This window comes from Motacilla alba, chromosome 1 (assembly GCF_015832195.1).
Source record: "Motacilla alba alba isolate MOTALB_02 chromosome 1, Motacilla_alba_V1.0_pri, whole genome shotgun sequence".
Classification (NCBI taxonomy): Eukaryota; Metazoa; Chordata; class Aves; order Passeriformes; family Motacillidae; genus Motacilla; species Motacilla alba.
Genome location: NC_052016.1, coordinates 51,284,983 through 51,301,502, shown reverse-complemented (window position 1 = coordinate 51,301,502; position 16,520 = coordinate 51,284,983). Strand labels below are relative to the sequence as shown.

The 16,520-nt window shown below is 40.4% G+C and overlaps 1 protein-coding gene across 7 annotated transcripts in view; it reads right to left on the bottom strand.

The window, feature by feature from the left end:
- The window catches only part of ELMOD1 (ELMO domain containing 1), a 43,376-nt gene that overhangs the window by 4,591 nt on the left and 22,265 nt on the right, over nt 1–16,520 (bottom strand). For 6 of the 7 annotated variants that reach the window (XM_038143642.1, XM_038143653.1, XM_038143616.1 and 3 more), the window contains 7 exons: nt 13,459–13,604; nt 13,282–13,310; nt 11,975–12,072; nt 6,336–6,465; nt 3,138–3,271; nt 1,851–1,919; nt 1,544–1,567 (listed from right to left, as the gene is read on the bottom strand). In XM_038143642.1, coding sequence (XP_037999570.1) covers nt 1,544–1,567; nt 1,851–1,919; nt 3,138–3,271; nt 6,336–6,465; nt 11,975–12,072; nt 13,282–13,310; nt 13,459–13,604 — 630 coding nt within the window. The remainder of the gene's footprint in view (nt 1–1,543; nt 1,568–1,850; nt 1,920–3,137; nt 3,272–6,335; nt 6,466–11,974; nt 12,073–13,281; nt 13,311–13,458; nt 13,605–16,520) is intronic. The other variant, XM_038143671.1, reaches the window with a different exon arrangement.

The following is a 16,520-nucleotide window of genomic DNA, read 5'->3' as shown; positions in this document are numbered from 1 at the left end:
CACTCAACAGCCAAAGACAAGGAACAGAGTTTCCTATTATTTTGCACAATAATGCAGTGCTTTTCAAGGACACAGAAGACGCCTCCCTTAAAATAAAATTAGCCAGAGAACAGATTGTTTTTAAACTAAATTTCTGCTCTTCAATTATTTAAAAGAGCTGTGTGATCCAACCAGTCAGCCAACATCCCACTAACCAGGTTTGAGTCCACTGAAATGAGCAAGTTTAGCAGAAATTATTGCCTGCACTTAAAACCAGCTAAAGGCAGGCGCAGAACTGACCCTAACCAGGGGCCTACAACCTTACATGGCACTGGGAGTTTTGCCCTAGTAAGGCAAATCCCAGTTTGCAAGCTTTAGGTCCCAAATTAGAGACAGGCATGTGTGAAAGCATAGTTTTTAGAATATTCTTGAACTTCTGTAAGTATATATTACACTAAAAATAATTCCCTGAGCTTCATGTAAATACAGTATATAAAAATTAAATATTTAAGATGCTAATAGGTTCATACCCATTGTGACCTGAGGGTTACAAGCTGGCATGCATGAGGACAAAACTTCAGCGCCTAAACAGCTTTGCATACAGGACTACACTATTATTTGCTCATCCTCTAAAATCTGAACCAGCTTTGTAGGCTGTGGAATAACACCAGTTAGAAAACCCCAGGTAAAGACTGAATAATAAAGGTGGCACACATAGGATGTGGGCAAGCGAAACAGTTCAACTGAGATAGAAAATCCATCGATGACGATCCCATCAGAAAACAGCACAGCTGCTAAACAACCACATCAGGAGGACACCATGGGCACCACCTGCAGCATCTATCTTCTACTGAATGCTCTGTCAAGGCACGGAAATTGCACATGCTCACACTGCACTCCAAGACTGCCCTTGGTAATCAAACATGCAAATGAAGCACACTAATATGTTCCAAAGGCTTTTTGTCACAGAATTACCATTAGGAACTCAACAAAAAAAAAACCAAGAACCCTGAGGAGATCAAAAGCTTCAGGATTTAGGTGTGAACCAGCTTTATGGATATCTAACATTCCTGGCAGAAGAAAAATGTCTTTTAAGGCAACTGATTTCTATGCAACCAGCTAAGAGGTCTCCACTCCCCAATAATTATGGAGTCTCTAATTGACAAATTACCTACAGCACAGTTTGTGACACTTGAAGGTACCTGATCTCTCAACAGTCAGGGCAATGGAGTAACCACACTGGAACCATCATTACTCAAGGTAGACAGAGTGTGTGAATATAAACAAAGAGGCTTTTCAGCTCTGCTAACAAATATTTGGTCTAGACTACTTATGATTATCAAGTTAGTCACTTTAACCAAGCAAGGTGGTATTCATTTTCAATATATAAGCATGTTCATATCTACCCAGTGTTTCACTGCCCAGTTTGGATCAACTCTAAAAGAAAGAATATGGATCTCTAAGTGTTGCAACAAAGACTTTAAGCTTAAAACACACCAAATTGTTGTTCAGTCTTTATTTACATGTAGTGTCTCACAAAACTTAGAAAAAAGAAAAAAAATACCTTAGTTCCTTCTTAGTGACTTCCCTTTATTATGAAAAAACACAAACAAATTAAAATAAAGGTAAATAAAAACACAAAAAATCACTTGAAATTAGAAGTGAAAACATTTAACACTAAATTTAACTATTTCCAAGATTCAGAATACAAATTTGCCTCTGACCAGCTTTCAGGATCAGTACTTTACAACAGACAGCATGTGGCAATACACAAGGATATGCCCAACAAAGAGGAAAAACCCCAGCCCCCTTCCTCAAAGAGAGCTAGCAGAGTGCTCACTCAAGTTATTGTTTCTGGTCAAAAGCATTACCTGTATTTAGGGTGAAGAGAATCAGTGAGAACTTGCTGAGCTATCTCAGTGTCCCATTCAGCAAAATACCTGCAGACATATATATTTAGGGTGAATTGTTTAAAAAAAAAAAAAAAAACAGAAACAAAAAAAAAGCATCTGAAGTCATACTAAGCTGTCTATACACACCTTTCTAATGGCAGGTACATGTGCTACACAGTATGAGTAGCATCTGACGTGTTAAACTCATTAAACTGCCACTCAGACCCACAAACTGAAAGATTAAAGCAGCCTCCAACTCCAAGTGCACTCCTATATGAGTTTAGTGAATGTGCATTACCAGAGTCTCCTCTCTACCCACCCTACAGAAAGTCAGTTGTTTATGTCTGGAGCATGCCGGGTGCTGAGGTCAAGAGAAAGCAGTCAGGCTTCTTGATCTGGCGGATTCATTAAGCAAGAGTCATCAGAGAAGACTAAGAAATTAAATACATGGTAGGGATTAATTTCAAATGGAATGGAAGTTCAAAGCCAGAGTCAAGAGTCCAGATCCTCAACTGAGATTTACTAGGGAACAACATACGGGCAGAGGATGATTTATGTCCTGCAATCTGTAAAAGCAGAAAATACTTATTTTTTGCCTCGTAAGGATAAGTTATTTTAAGTTATATTAAAACCAAATGTTTCTAAGTTATGTAACTGCATGCAGCAAATACAAGGGCTGGAGAAAATAACAGGCATTAGTCAATTCCCAAATTACAAAGCACAGCTATGGCTGGTGCATGAGTTGGAAGAAAAAAGTGATGTAAACTCACTGCTTAATTTTGAGTATCAAAAGAAATTGAAGTAGTAGTCAAACTACCTAAATCTGACATCAGCGACTTCATATCAAGTGTTTTGCTTAAGAATACAGCATGAAATTCCCGAAGACGCCAGCTGAGCAGTAACATAACTCTACCACCTACATACTTCCAGGGCATTTTGTTTAAGGAGATCTAGATACTGGTGAAAATATACTTTACACTTCCATTCTGGTAGGGAGTGCTAACTCACTGTGTCACAGAGAAATTAAAAAAAGGGCTTAGCAAGTGGTATTCCAAAGTTGAATTAGGAATACTGAAAGAAAGGAGACCCCTTTGAGAAGATAAACACTCCAAAATTTAGGCTAGCAAATAAATTCTTTCATTTGCTTAATATGAAGTCTCTAGCACTTTTATAAATTATTCCCACAGATTTGCTAAAATCTGCAAGCAATACTGATTTTCATGACTTCAAACACACATAAACCCATCTGCAGAGGGACATACTTACACCAAGTTATATAAGCCCAGGAGACCCATTCCTCTAAAGTCTGTTTTAGGATCGTCACCTTGGAAACCAATTTCACACCACTGCTTCGAAATCCGAGCTTTCAGTGGTGAATTCGGCTTCAAGCATTTCCACAACTAGGAAGATTACAGGTAAAACATAATTAAGATTCCACACAGTAAAGATTTTTTTTCTCTCTTCTTAAACCAAGATAAGTTCTGATCACTGAACAGACGACTGCAGTAACATCCCTGCACTGCTATTCCAGCAACCCAAACACAAAATCAAAAGACGTTCCTCTGGATGTGTGTATGTGGGGGGAAATCCCAAACCACTCTGAAGTACTGCAGACATTTCAGCCCTTCTGACCTTATCACAGCTGCTCTAACATCTCACAAAAAGACCTGTTTCGCTCATGCATTGTGCATCAAGGTGGTGTCTGCCTCCATAAGCACAGAGACAGGAATGGGTTGGAATTTGGTTGTAAATCATAGACAGAGCATCAGAGCAGCTTTAAGTCTCTGAGGCTCTGCAGCAATATTTTCTCTGGCATCTTTTGCAAGTCTCTGGAAAGGTTATAAATCAAGAGAGCTGACTTGGCTACCACAGTGTTGAAAAGCAAATTGGACAAGATAAAAAAAAAAAAATCCATACAAGGATGGCATGTTCACCATCATATTTAACTAAGGGAAGAATCATTCATTGATCTCACATAAAAAAATGTCCGAAGTGATTTAACAAGCCAGATCATCAGCTGGAATAAATCCATTTAACTGCACTGGTCGAGCAACTTTAGTGCCTAAATATCATGTTGCTATGCACCTAAAAGCAGCCTCAATTGACATATGACAAATGCATACCTTTATGCACACCTCATAACTCACCTTTTTTGAAGTGTATTAAGAAATCAGAATTTAGAATTAAGAAAGTGTATTAATCACCAGTCACGAATTGGTGAGTACATCCTCAAAAAAAAACACTAAAAGCCTACCCAAGGAAAAGAGCTGTGCGCACATTTCCCAAATAAAAACAGAAATTGTTTTAATTTTAGCAACAGCATTTAAAATTAAGTGCCCTGGGAAGGTTAAAATCTTAATGATTTCACTTTGTAATGACTGCATAAAGCATCATTGTTTAAACCAATGTTCATCCATCAACAGTAAATACAGTATTAATCATTAGTACAATCACATTAAGTTAATCTTTCTCTCATTCATAAAGTGCTCTCCTGGTAAACATGAATAAATGATAGCCATTAGGAACCTGAATTACCCATTGCAGAGATCACTTAGCAGAGTATCTAGAAGGAATGAAAACCAACCAGACTATTCTTACACAGCAAGGATTATATAATGAATTTAAACCCTTGGACATATTTCCATTTGACATTTGCAAAAGTAGAACATCTGCTGTAAACAAGTGCTAATACTTAGGTGAAACTGATACTTTTTTCAACATTTTGACTTAGCATAATGTTGCATAAACTACACTGTTTAATCTCTCTTCAGACAAATGCTCAGTTTCCATTCTGCTTTTATGCTCGTGTAATTATGTTTTTAAAGCATTTACATGACTACACAGCATTGCTGACATGATTCTCAGGACCTTGCCCTCACAGGCTCGATGGCAGGGAGAGACTAAATCCAGCTCCTTGGTCCCTCTCACCTATGATCCCATCCCCAGACCATACTTGCTCTCTGGGCAATGTAGATGCTTGTATTTAGGGAATTTAGGGATGCTTTCCTGGAGCCCAAGGCCCTCTTTAATGTGCAGTGAGGTTCCTGGTATTTTCAGCAACCAGCACGGTAGGCTGCCACCTGGATCTCTCACCTGCAAGACACAGGCTTCCTCAATGGGTAAATCTGTGTGTCTCTTCAGTTAAAACTCCCTCTACTCCCATAAATCTGTGCATTTGGATGCACAGGGGCAGGACTTGAACAGGAAAAGTCCACCTGCCCAAGTCTAACTGATGGTTAGAACACTCCTTCAGGGCAGCTCTGGATTTGGACCACTTCTTGGTGAGACTCCCACCTCCCATCAGCAGGCAAACCTTAAAGGCTTTCCAGACTCCAACAGGAACCCTGACTATCTGAGGCATTTTTAGAAGCAGTTACTTGCATCTGATAGTGCTTGTATAATATGCCTAATGGGATTTTTGGAAGATCAAGTTACTATGGTAAAATTTCCAGAAGCTCTCTCTGTAACTTGTGCAAAGCCTTGAACTGCCAGCTACATCATGGAAGGCATCTTTGTCATGGTCTGGTATTGTTAAAGTCTTCAGTATTTTTGTCTTAAATTGAAAATGAAAACCCCCCACAAGCAAACAGGTAGTATGTTTTTATAAGAACTCTAAAAATTCTCTAAGAAGGCATTTTGCTTATAGCCAATAAGCTCCCTATCACTTATTCTATGTTTCTTGGCATTTCTCTGGAGCATCTTGCAATAGCTACAGTTAAACCAGGATCAGGACCAGGGCTTGCTATTAGGCTGTTTTCCAGAACCTTTTTTTTTTTAACAATTTCTTTCCAGTATAAGAACTCTCTAGCTCCTCCTCTGCTTATGGCTTCAAGACAGAAAAATTGCTTTTATTGTCTGCTCCAGTGCAAGGCTTTCCTGAAAGCATGAAGGAAGTAAAACCCAATTGTTATGGTTTTCCTGACTCTGCATATATTATCGAAAGAATAGTTTCATTTTGTTTTCGCTTGAATAAACATTTGGTAGCTATAAATGTGGAAGTCATCAACTCTCACTCTTCCATTCCACACAATAAAAACCAGAAGTTTGCCATTGGTATATACAGACACTGCCCTCAAAAATACAGGAAATTGAAGAAATAAATTTGTAATTTGGTTAATAGAGAAAAATACCCTTCTTGTGTTGGAGAAGGTGTACTGAAGTAGGACATAAAGCTACTGTTCCAGAGCTCATTGCAGATAACATCTCTGTGCTCTAAGACCTGTGTTATCCAGAGCCTAGACATAGTCCTGCCAAGGGAAATGCATTTATCAGCCAGGGAGTGAGCTGCTTGCTTGGCAGATGTTACAGCCAGACCAGATTATAATGCTGTGTAGACTTATCTTGAAACAGGTGCACGATGGAGGAAAGTGACAACAGCTCTCAATATTTCAAAGAGGTTTATGAAGCAGGCTTGGGAGCTGCCATGAATAAAGGATGCCCTCTAAGCACCTCTTCAGCACCTACCTTCAGCAGCATTTCCTCGTGCTGCGGATTCTCCGAATCGTACGGCTCTCGGCGCAGCTTCTCGACCTCTGCAATGAGGTTTCTGTAGCCCACAATCTGCAGCAGGCATGCCTGAAGAGACACTCCCAACCTGAGGGTGGGGGAGCAACAAACTCCAGCTCAATCATGTATAGCCGTGAAACAGCGCTGCCGTGTACACACACAGCTAATACACATGACGAGTGTTACATCCATTAATTGATAGTCTAACACCTCAGTTGCAACAGGAAAATTTCCAAGAGATCAATATTACATTAAACAAGGGCATAGTCTCATTTAGTGCCTTCCTTAGATGATATTTGGGATATTTCAAAACCGTGAACTGTGATTTTTCACACTGAAATCACATTATAACTATACACAGCAGCATTGAATGCCTATAACAAGCACATTACTGAATCCTTCTCATTCCAATGACAGCTTCTCAAACAATTCCCTGGGATCAGAGAAGTGAACTTGAAAAAGGCTGAGGGGGCAAAGAAAACTCAGCAAAAAAGCTAAAAATAATTGTTTTGCTTCTCTGCCACTAAAGCTAGCATAAAGAAGCCAAAACCCTGAAGTAATATAGTTTCAAAGATCTGCCTCCAGGCAGATTTGGCTTTTGTCTCTTGTTAAGAATCATCACAATGGTTCTCTTTTCATTATAACACAGATTTTTGTGTTTCCTTTTTACATTTTCTGATGCACCATCAAAAAAACCAAACCCAACACACATGAAATAACTACCCTCAAAAAACTGTAAACCAAACTTATAAAAACCCACCAGAAAACTCTGCACCAAACAACAGCTTTACTTTAAGATTTTATAATACAAAATGTAAGTCATGCAGTATGCAACGGCCATGCCCATAGAAGTATTTGCTTATGTATGGGAATAAGACCTTTAATATTTTAGTAGTGTGTAAGATTATTTGAACACCTGGTATGAATTTGGAGGGCAAGCTAAGTGTGCACCCTTATTCCTCTGTGGAACACAGGCTGCACTGATATTAAGCTGCACAGGTTCCTTGCCTGTGGTGCTTGATACACTGAAACATTTTGTTTATTTTGTAATACTCTTACATTTTCTGAACATAAGGATTTTCACTGCTTATCTTTTGAGGCAGGTCCTGCTTGTCTAAATTGATCTCCCTCTATGGCAAGGTGACCTGCCTAGGATGAGAGAAAGGACACGGATATTTTGTACCTCAACTTTACTAAGGCATTTGACACTTTTTTCCTCAGCATTCTGCTGGAGCTGGCCGCTCGTGGTTTGGGTGGGTGCACTGTTCAATGGGTAAAAAATTGTCTGAGGGTGGTAGGGAATGGAGTTACATCCAGCTGGGGGCTGGTCACTAGTGGCATTCCCCAGGGATCAGTCTGGGACCAGTTCTGTTTAATATCTTTTTTGATGATCTGGATCAAGTGCACTCTCAGTCAGCTGGCAGCTGCTACCAAGTTGGATGGGAGTGTTCATCTGCTGGAGGGCAGGAAGGCCCTGCAGGGAAATCTGGGCTGGCTGGATCCATGGACCAAGGCCAATTGTAGGAGGTTCAGCAAGGCAAAGCACTGGGCCCCCCACTACAAGAGAGACCTTAGGGGCTGGAGCGTGTCCAGAGAAGGGCAGCGGAGCTGGGGAAGGGTCTGGAGCACAAGTGCTGTGAGGAGCAGCTGAGGAAGCTGGGGGTGCTCAGCCTGGAGACAAGGAGGTTCAGGGGGACCGCATCACTCTCCACATCTCCCTGCCAGGAAGGTGTAGCCTGGTGTGGGTCGGTCTCTTCTCCCAGGTAACAAGTGATAGGACAGAAGGAAACGGCCTCAAGTTGCCCCAGAAAAAGTTTAAATTGGATATTAGGGAGAATTTACTTCACCAAAAAGTGTTGTCAAGCCCTGAAACAGCCTGCAGGGAAGTAATAGAGTCACCATCCCTGGAGGTATCTAAAAGATGTGTAGATGTGGCACTTATGGAAATGGATTAGCGGTGCATTTGGCAGTGCTGGGTTAACTGTTGGACTTCAGAATTTTAAATCTTTTCTAACCTAAATGATTCCACAGTTAATCTACAGAATCAGAGATGTCAGCATTAGTCCATTTCTCATGCTTCAATTTTATCTCATTTGAAGCTATAACCCTTTCAGACAGAAAAGCCTCCACAGTATTTTCCATCCTTCACTGTTTCTTTTTTGGGTTTTTTTTTTGCTTTTTCTTTTTTTTTTAACATGCTTCACTTGCTATAGCCTCCAGTTTTACAGAAAGGCTGCATTTCAAAGAAAGCTGAAAAGCCTGACAGACTGTGAATTGCTGTGGAGTATCACTAAATCACAGCCATAATGTTTTTAACTTCTTTATAGCCTCAGTTTAGAGCAGCAGAACACAGGCTGTGCCAAAGCAGAGCAATTTTATATTAAAAAATACACGTTTTTAAGATACAAGGGGCACAACACATTCAAAGTAAACCATTTTTGCATTTTATGTAAAGGCAGTCAAAAGCTCCACACAATGTTATTTGGGTGAGGGGGTGGGGGTTGAATTAGATTCCCACCTTTCCTTTTCATTAATGCTTTGATATTCTTGCCAAACACAGGATGTGGGTGAGGTGCTGACGTTCCACACCTCCTCCTTGTGATCCTGGTGCTGACTGTGGCTGTCCTCAGAGCCCAGGAGCAACGTACCTGGCCTTGCACTCCCACTGTACTCAGCTCCAGGTGCTCCACCAGATGGAGGCAAGTCCAAAACTGGAGCAGGGGAACTAGATCATCATTAAGTTCTCTCCCAACCCAAACCTTTCTGTGATTCTATGTCTGCTTCCATAATTAGTGTAGACTGCACGTCACCACCAGGTTATTCAACCTGCTTGCTCTTACTGCTAAATATACACACTTATCTGAGAGGCACTGATAAAGGAAAATTACTGTGGGATGCCCTCTTCTCTTTAGATTACAACAGCCCACAGCCTTCAAGAACAGCCAGTGCAAGCACCCCTGGGATGCTAATTCAGCTCTGCAAAGATGCCACATTAACAAAAATGACTGCATACAGATTTGCAGAAACACATACAGTACGACACGTCCCCTTGTCCTTACCCCAGGAAATTTCAAGTCTCTGCTATCCAACACAAGGCCAGAGCTTCTAAAGAAGATTGTTTGGATACAGGTGTTTTATGTTCAAGAGAAGGCAAGGCATTGGATTTTCCTTAATCATGTCTAAAAAAGCAGCTGACCTGCTTTTGCTCAAATTTCTGTTGAAAACATCAGGATAAAATCAATGGCTGCATGTAAAACTTCAGTGCGGATGTCTAAAATTTAGCAGAAATATGATTAATTTAATATAAGGACAATTTAGTGGCAGAGCATGTATCTATGTATGTGACCTCATCTTGCACATTTCAGGCCCCCATTCCTCACTGCTTTAAGAAGATATTTTACCAAATGGGAGGAAATGCAAGGGGGAAAGGGGATGAGAGACTCAAAGGCATTAAAACACTGAATGCAAGCATTCTAGTCTAAAAACAATCTAGCATTTGTCCTGTGCTAAGCATATGAACACCAGCTGGATCAAAAAAAGATAATTCAGGTGATATTTTGTTTGGGTTATTTTTTCCCTCTGTGTGGTATTTTTAGAAAATATTATCATAGATTCACAGAATGGTTTGGGTTGGAAGGGACCTTAAAGTTTGTCTCGTCCTAACCCCACTGCCATGGGCAGGGACATCTTCCACTAGATCAGGTTGTTCAGAGCCCCACTTAACCTGGCCTTGAACACTCCCAAGGATGAGTCATCCAAAACTTTTCTGGGCAACCTGTTCCAGTGCCTCACCACCCTCACCATAAAGAATTTCGTCCTAACATCTAATCTAAGCCTACTCTCTTTCAATTTGAATCCATTCCCTCTTGTCCTGTCACTACATGCTCTCCAGCTCTCTTGCATGGTCTCTTCATGGGCTAGACAGACCAGATCACTAAAAATGTAACCTTAATGTTCAGGGTCCTGGTTTCAAGCAAGTTGAAGTCATTTGCACATCTGCTCTCTCTCTCTTCTGGAGGAGAACATTTCTTCAGAGGCCAAAGGCATGCCATGAGAGGAATCAGAGGGTGATCTCTGGTGTTATACAAAATAATAATTAATTTATTGTTTTCTTCTGAAATTATTCTGCCCAGTTGCCCGTGGGTCCAACACAGAGAAGCGAGTACTTGGATCACCCTGGTTGCTAAACATTGCAGTTACTGATGTCCACAGGCCAGGCTCTGAGCTGTTTACATCCTGCAGTTTTTTCCTCATTGCTGGGTTTTTTTCCTGAATTTCAGCAAACAGCATGCTGTGCAACACAAGAGTACCAGGGCTATGATGCCCTCCTCAGATGGCAGCCTTTCAGGAAGGCCTCACATCTGCTTGAAGCGGCTGGTCTTTCATCACCCTCCCTTTGAAGAGCATGTGGGCTGGGTCAGGACACACCCCTGGAAAAGCTCTGTGCTCACATAAAAAAAAAAAATTCACAGGGCTTCTCACCTATGAGAATGAGGGGTTCTCTTTGTTTTTGTGTTTTTGTTTTTTGGGGGTTTTTTGTTTGTTTGTTTGTTTTTGTTTATTTTTTCCCTCTTATTTTCTTCCTTTCTTTAATGGTTGGGTCACCATTTTTTCAATTCTTGGGGCTGTGGTCACCACCACAAGAGTTGTCTCTCAAGTTAGAGAGATGCAGTGTATTCTATTTCCTTTATGATCAGTGAAGCCTCATTTTAAGACTACCCAGTTACTTGTCTTTTTAATGGGGGGTGGGCTGGGAGGGAGATTCCTGTAATGAGACAAAAAAAATTATAATTTTCCAACTTAGCTCTTGGGCTTTGTTGTTGCAGCAAGACCATGGGACCACCTTACCTGTTGATAGTGCTGACCAATTAAAAGAAAAGCAGCTATCAATTTTTGGATGCCCATTTTTAATTATGTATACCAACTTCAAGCCTGGGAAGAGGAGTGAACCTCAGACAGATCACCTGGATAATACAGCCCTCAACTTTCCTCCTACTGATTCCTGACCTAGACATTTTGTGCCTTAAGCTAGGAACTGAAAGTTAAGGCAACCATAAAAGTGTTATCATCACCTACTCTTGAAACAGACATTTGTAAATTTAATGCGTGGTTATCAATCTCTTCTTACAATAATAAATATTAGCTGTATTATTAAAACTTCTGTTTGGATAATTAAAGGCAGTTTTAAAATGCAAAACCAGCATACATCTGTATCAGCTAAAACAAGATGGTTTCTTCCCTACTCAAAAGACAGCATACATCTTTTCCAAGAAGCCATCACTGTCCCTGCCAGGACCTGTGGTTTGGTGGCGTTTTATCCCTGGGGAAGTGACCCCCATAAATCCATGCATCAACAATCTACTAAGACAGAATCTGGTTGATAAAAGACTCAGGACTTGCTTATTAAGTCACCATAAAAAAATCATTTTTACATCAGTTTTTTGACATCAAAGCTAAAATTAGAATTTTATGCTGAGAGACAGAATTAATCTTCAACTCCTCTACCACTATAACTCTAGAGAACCAGTTCTCCATGGACCCAGGAACTGAGAAAATCAGTAATTCCCACTTTCTCTGTAAGGAAACTATGAACTTACTGTGGATTTATATCTGGATTAATCCTTTTCAGCTCCATGATGTCATCTATCGTTTTTTCAATAGCATCAGGGTGAACATTTACTGATGTTTGCAGCCGCTAAAAAGAGGTTTTAAACACATATTAATTCCTACAGAAGCTATTACTCAACAGAAGTTAACAGTGATGAATTTGGTATCTGAAAGCTTCTGCATTAAGAGCCCAGAAGACCCAACTCAACATCTGTATATATCTTTCCAAATTATTCAACCCCACTGACTCATTTCAGAGCACTTGCCCTGTAAGAACTTGAGTCCCTTCGCCCTCATAGTCACTTTATTGCATTTCTGTGGTGGCTGTCAGTGAAGATGATCAAAGGCCTCAGTGCAAACAAGAAGCAGCTTCAGACCATCCACCTAATTACACTGGAATTGACAGCCTTCATTTGACATTCCCTCTCCCAACATGCTGCAGTAACACAGCAAAATGTTCTATCCTTTCTTTCATATGTAATTGCTATTTGTAGAAATGCCCCTAGTATTCAGTATTCAGTATTCAGTATTCAAAAACCTCAGTATTCAAAAACCAAAATGCCATCTGAAAATTTAAGAGGCTGAATTTTCTTGTGCTTTGTCTCAAAACTTCACAACTACTTAAACCCAAATTTTTAAACAAGATTTTGTCTTTCTGTTTGTGCTAGAAATACATTTGGAACTACTATGGTGAACTAAGAGCTGAATGACTTCCTTTTTTGGTAATGCTGAGGCCAGGTTTTCAATATCACTGACTCTTGTGACAGAAAATTTAAAGGCTGAAGGATGTTCTTTAACATGCACACAAATGCCTTAGGGAACAACTCAGGTTAGCACAACCACTGGTACAGTAAAAGGATGAAATGAAAGAGGCTTTTCTCCATCAATGTATTTAAAAGGAAAAGAGGGAACAAAGTTAGGAAAGTTGCTTTCCAGACAAAAACCCTGACATTCTAAATCTGCAAGCAACTGACTGCAGATTACAGATGCTCTAAGACAGTATGAGGAATCAAACCAAGAACCCCTAAATTACAACACTTCACTCTCATGAGCTCCACCATGGCAAATTGTTCCCTTGATTCCATCATTGCCACAGTGGGCCTGTCCCTGGAACACAGGACACTCTACGCAACTTTACAAGATCACCTGCTATTGCAGACACAAGACCCTCTTCAGGGGAAAATGTAAAATCATATCAAAACTTAAGGTGACTTTTTGGGGTAAGCAAACACCAGATTGAACAAACCAACAGCACAGGACATCATAGAAAAGGTGAATAATGAGATCTTTCACTCACCTTACTTTTAGAACCTTTCAGGGATGCCTCTGTAAGGGAACAGTATTCAAAAGCATCATGTCAGACAAGCATGTTTACATTGGATCAATTTAAACATTTCTTTCTAGTAACAATATACAATTTTGAGCACATGCAGAAGGTTACAAAGGCATGCAGAACTAAGTATATTGCAGTTACCTATTTTCATAGTTCTGGCAGCTCCTGGTTTGGTATTGTAACAGATCCTTTGCAATTCACATTGACCTGTTAGTTTCCTGACCACGAACTTCAGGCAGCGCCACAAGCATTTGCAGTAGAAGTACAGGCATACCTGGACAAACATCCTGGCAAAAGAAGAAGCTTGAAAATAAGAGTCTGGAGCAGAGTTTGTTTCAACATGTTCACCAGCCAAACAGAAAGTACTTCCTCACCCCAAATTCCCGTTGCCTAAGGGCACCTTCAGAGCAAAAGCAGCAATCACACTACAAACATTTATGCCAGCAAATGTTAAATTGGGTTTTTTAGTATTAGCCAACAAAACACTCCCCCACCCTCCAGACTATATAGTTCCTACCAATGCTTTGGGGAAGCAGGACTACATGAGAAGGGAGTACAGCTCACCCTGATATAATGGATGCTGAGAATCCAGGAAGACATTACACCCGGGCTTAGTTTTGCCTCAGCAACCACCTGCTCCAAGCAGAATGCTTGGTTATCCTGACAAACTTGAAATCCTAACAGCATTCATGTCATGTCCCTAAGAAGGAAAATTAAGGCAATCAAAGTTTCTCCCCTTACAGAAGAAAACATGTTTAAGAACCTGTCTTGAGGACTGCCAGTTCTTCCCAAGACCAGCTGTTACATAGCAGTGATGCCACACAATTTCTCAAAGTACAGAACTGACAATAAGCCCTTATGTAGCTACTGCAACTGGTTTTGAGTCCCAGCAACAGAAGAAAGAGATGGACAAACTGGAAGTATTTCAGTGAAGATGGTAGGGTTGGAGCACAAACCCTGCAAGAGAGGCTGGGAGAGCTGGGCTTGTTCCACCTGAAGCAAAGATTCATGGGGATCTAACAGCAGCCCCCAGTGCTTGTGGGAAGATCTTGAAGGAAATAGATCTGGGCTCTCGACGGTTCGGCACGGCCAGCAGACAAGGGACAACAGCCATAAGCTGAAACACAAGAGAACCAGCCTTGCAAGGAGAAGCTTTTTCCCTCGAGGACTGTGAGGTTCTGGCACAGGTTGCCCAGAGAGGCTGTGCAGTCTCCTTTCTCAGTTTTTTAATCTTTGACTGGAATAAGCCCTGAGCAGCCCAGTCTGACCTCGGTGCTAACCCTGCTGGGAGAGGGAGGTTGAACTGGAGACCTGCTAAGGTCCCCCCCAGGCTCAACTGGGATCCTACAAAAGCCTGAAAAAGCCTGCATACATGACAAACACTCAATTTTAAACTTGGTTAGCATTGAAACTGCTACCAAAGCCCACATATTGCTACCACAATTACATTACACAACCCAAACCCATATTTTAATAGGAAACAACTTTTTTTGAAATAATTTATCTTTCTTGTTTCTATGGGTATGATGGCACAGATCCTGCCACATCACCCAACTATCTGTCAACCTCCTGGGATGAAGAGGATGGATCCACCACATGGATCCACCCACAATCCCTGGGTTCAGAAACACATCTCATAAAAGACAAATTGCAAAGAACTAGCAGTAGGAACATTGCCATTTGGACGTGGTCCTTGGCTACAGGTGGTTCTGCTAGAACAGGGGGATGGATTAGATGGCATCTACAGGTGTCTTCCAATCTCAACCTCTCTGTGATCATATTCTGTGATTATATTATATGAAAACATCAATGCAACTTTGATATACTAGCTTGCCAATAAATATTCACAAATAATTTGGTCCATTATGTTGTAAGCCTGTGTGTATGCATATTCATCATTAGCCCATTATTTTCTGCTGTTGATGCTTTCAAAGGACAGTTATTTCTTAGGAGACCCTATTATCCTTTTCAATAGACTGCAGTGATTATTTCAAAACACTGAATTCCAGATACTCAAATCAGTTATAAATATGCATATGTATGTATGTAAAGCTTGAAGAGCTCCATCACTTCCTAAAAAACTTCCTGAAGGGCATGGTATAGAAGGATGTTCAAGGAAGGGAAGATGAATTAAGGTGTGTTAAGGTCATAAGCAGAGTTTAATCTGCTTTATGTTGGCTTCAGCTTAATCACCTTTGAAGGAGGATTAGGCTATGTGAACTAAAGACCTTTTATGTCTAAATGGAAAGCATTCACACAAGTATTTAAAATGCTTTAAAAGCATCCACTTTATCTGCAGACTTTCAGTTTATTCACTTAGTACTCCCAAATGCCTGCATGCAGAAAATCTCCTTGCTTTTATTCACCAGGAAGCCTCTGTTTTAGAAACAAATTGACACCTAAAGAATGAGGAATCAGTCCCATGACGGAACCAAGTTTTAGACAAGAAAATAGTTTCAGGTGCTGACATCAAAGTGTTTGGGTACTCCCTCATCCCTGGCTCAAGACATACCAGAACACACTACTGTGAGGAGTTAATTTATGCTTCACAGCAGGTTATCACCTTCAGTATTAAGAAAAACACCAGTTATGAGGAGGCAAGGCCATCATGAGTCAAGTAGCCATTCTTTAAGTTTCCAACAGTCAGAAGTAGAATAATAAAATCAACACAGAATGATTTGGACCTTAAAGACCATCTTGTTCCAAACCCGCCTGACATGGGCAGGGACACCTTCCACTAGACCAAGAGGAATTCAAATAAAACCTATAGCCATTCCTTAGTGTTAACAGCACAACTCAGCTCTGTAGTTGGACTAAAAGCACAGGAAAACACCAATCTGGAAGGCTGAGTATGGTAAAACAAAGTCCTGAATTTTCATCATATATTTGTAGTAGAAATTAGAGTTGCTTTCTTCTGGCCTGCTTTGTTTCCAAATGTTAGGTCTTTTAAAGGAAAAAATACATAAAGTTCATTTATATGGAAGATGAAAGACTCATTTAACTTCATGTTAACAGTCCATGTAAGACTTGCTTTTAATGAGCAAGATAGCTCCTGTAAAAACCACACATCCTTTAAGAAAGTTCATGCCTATACTTAGTTGCCTCCAATGCTAAAACACAACAATCCATTCCATTAAAAACAGTTTTGAGTACTATATTGTGGATAATTGAATAGTGTGTGTTGCGGATAAGTTTTGGGGACT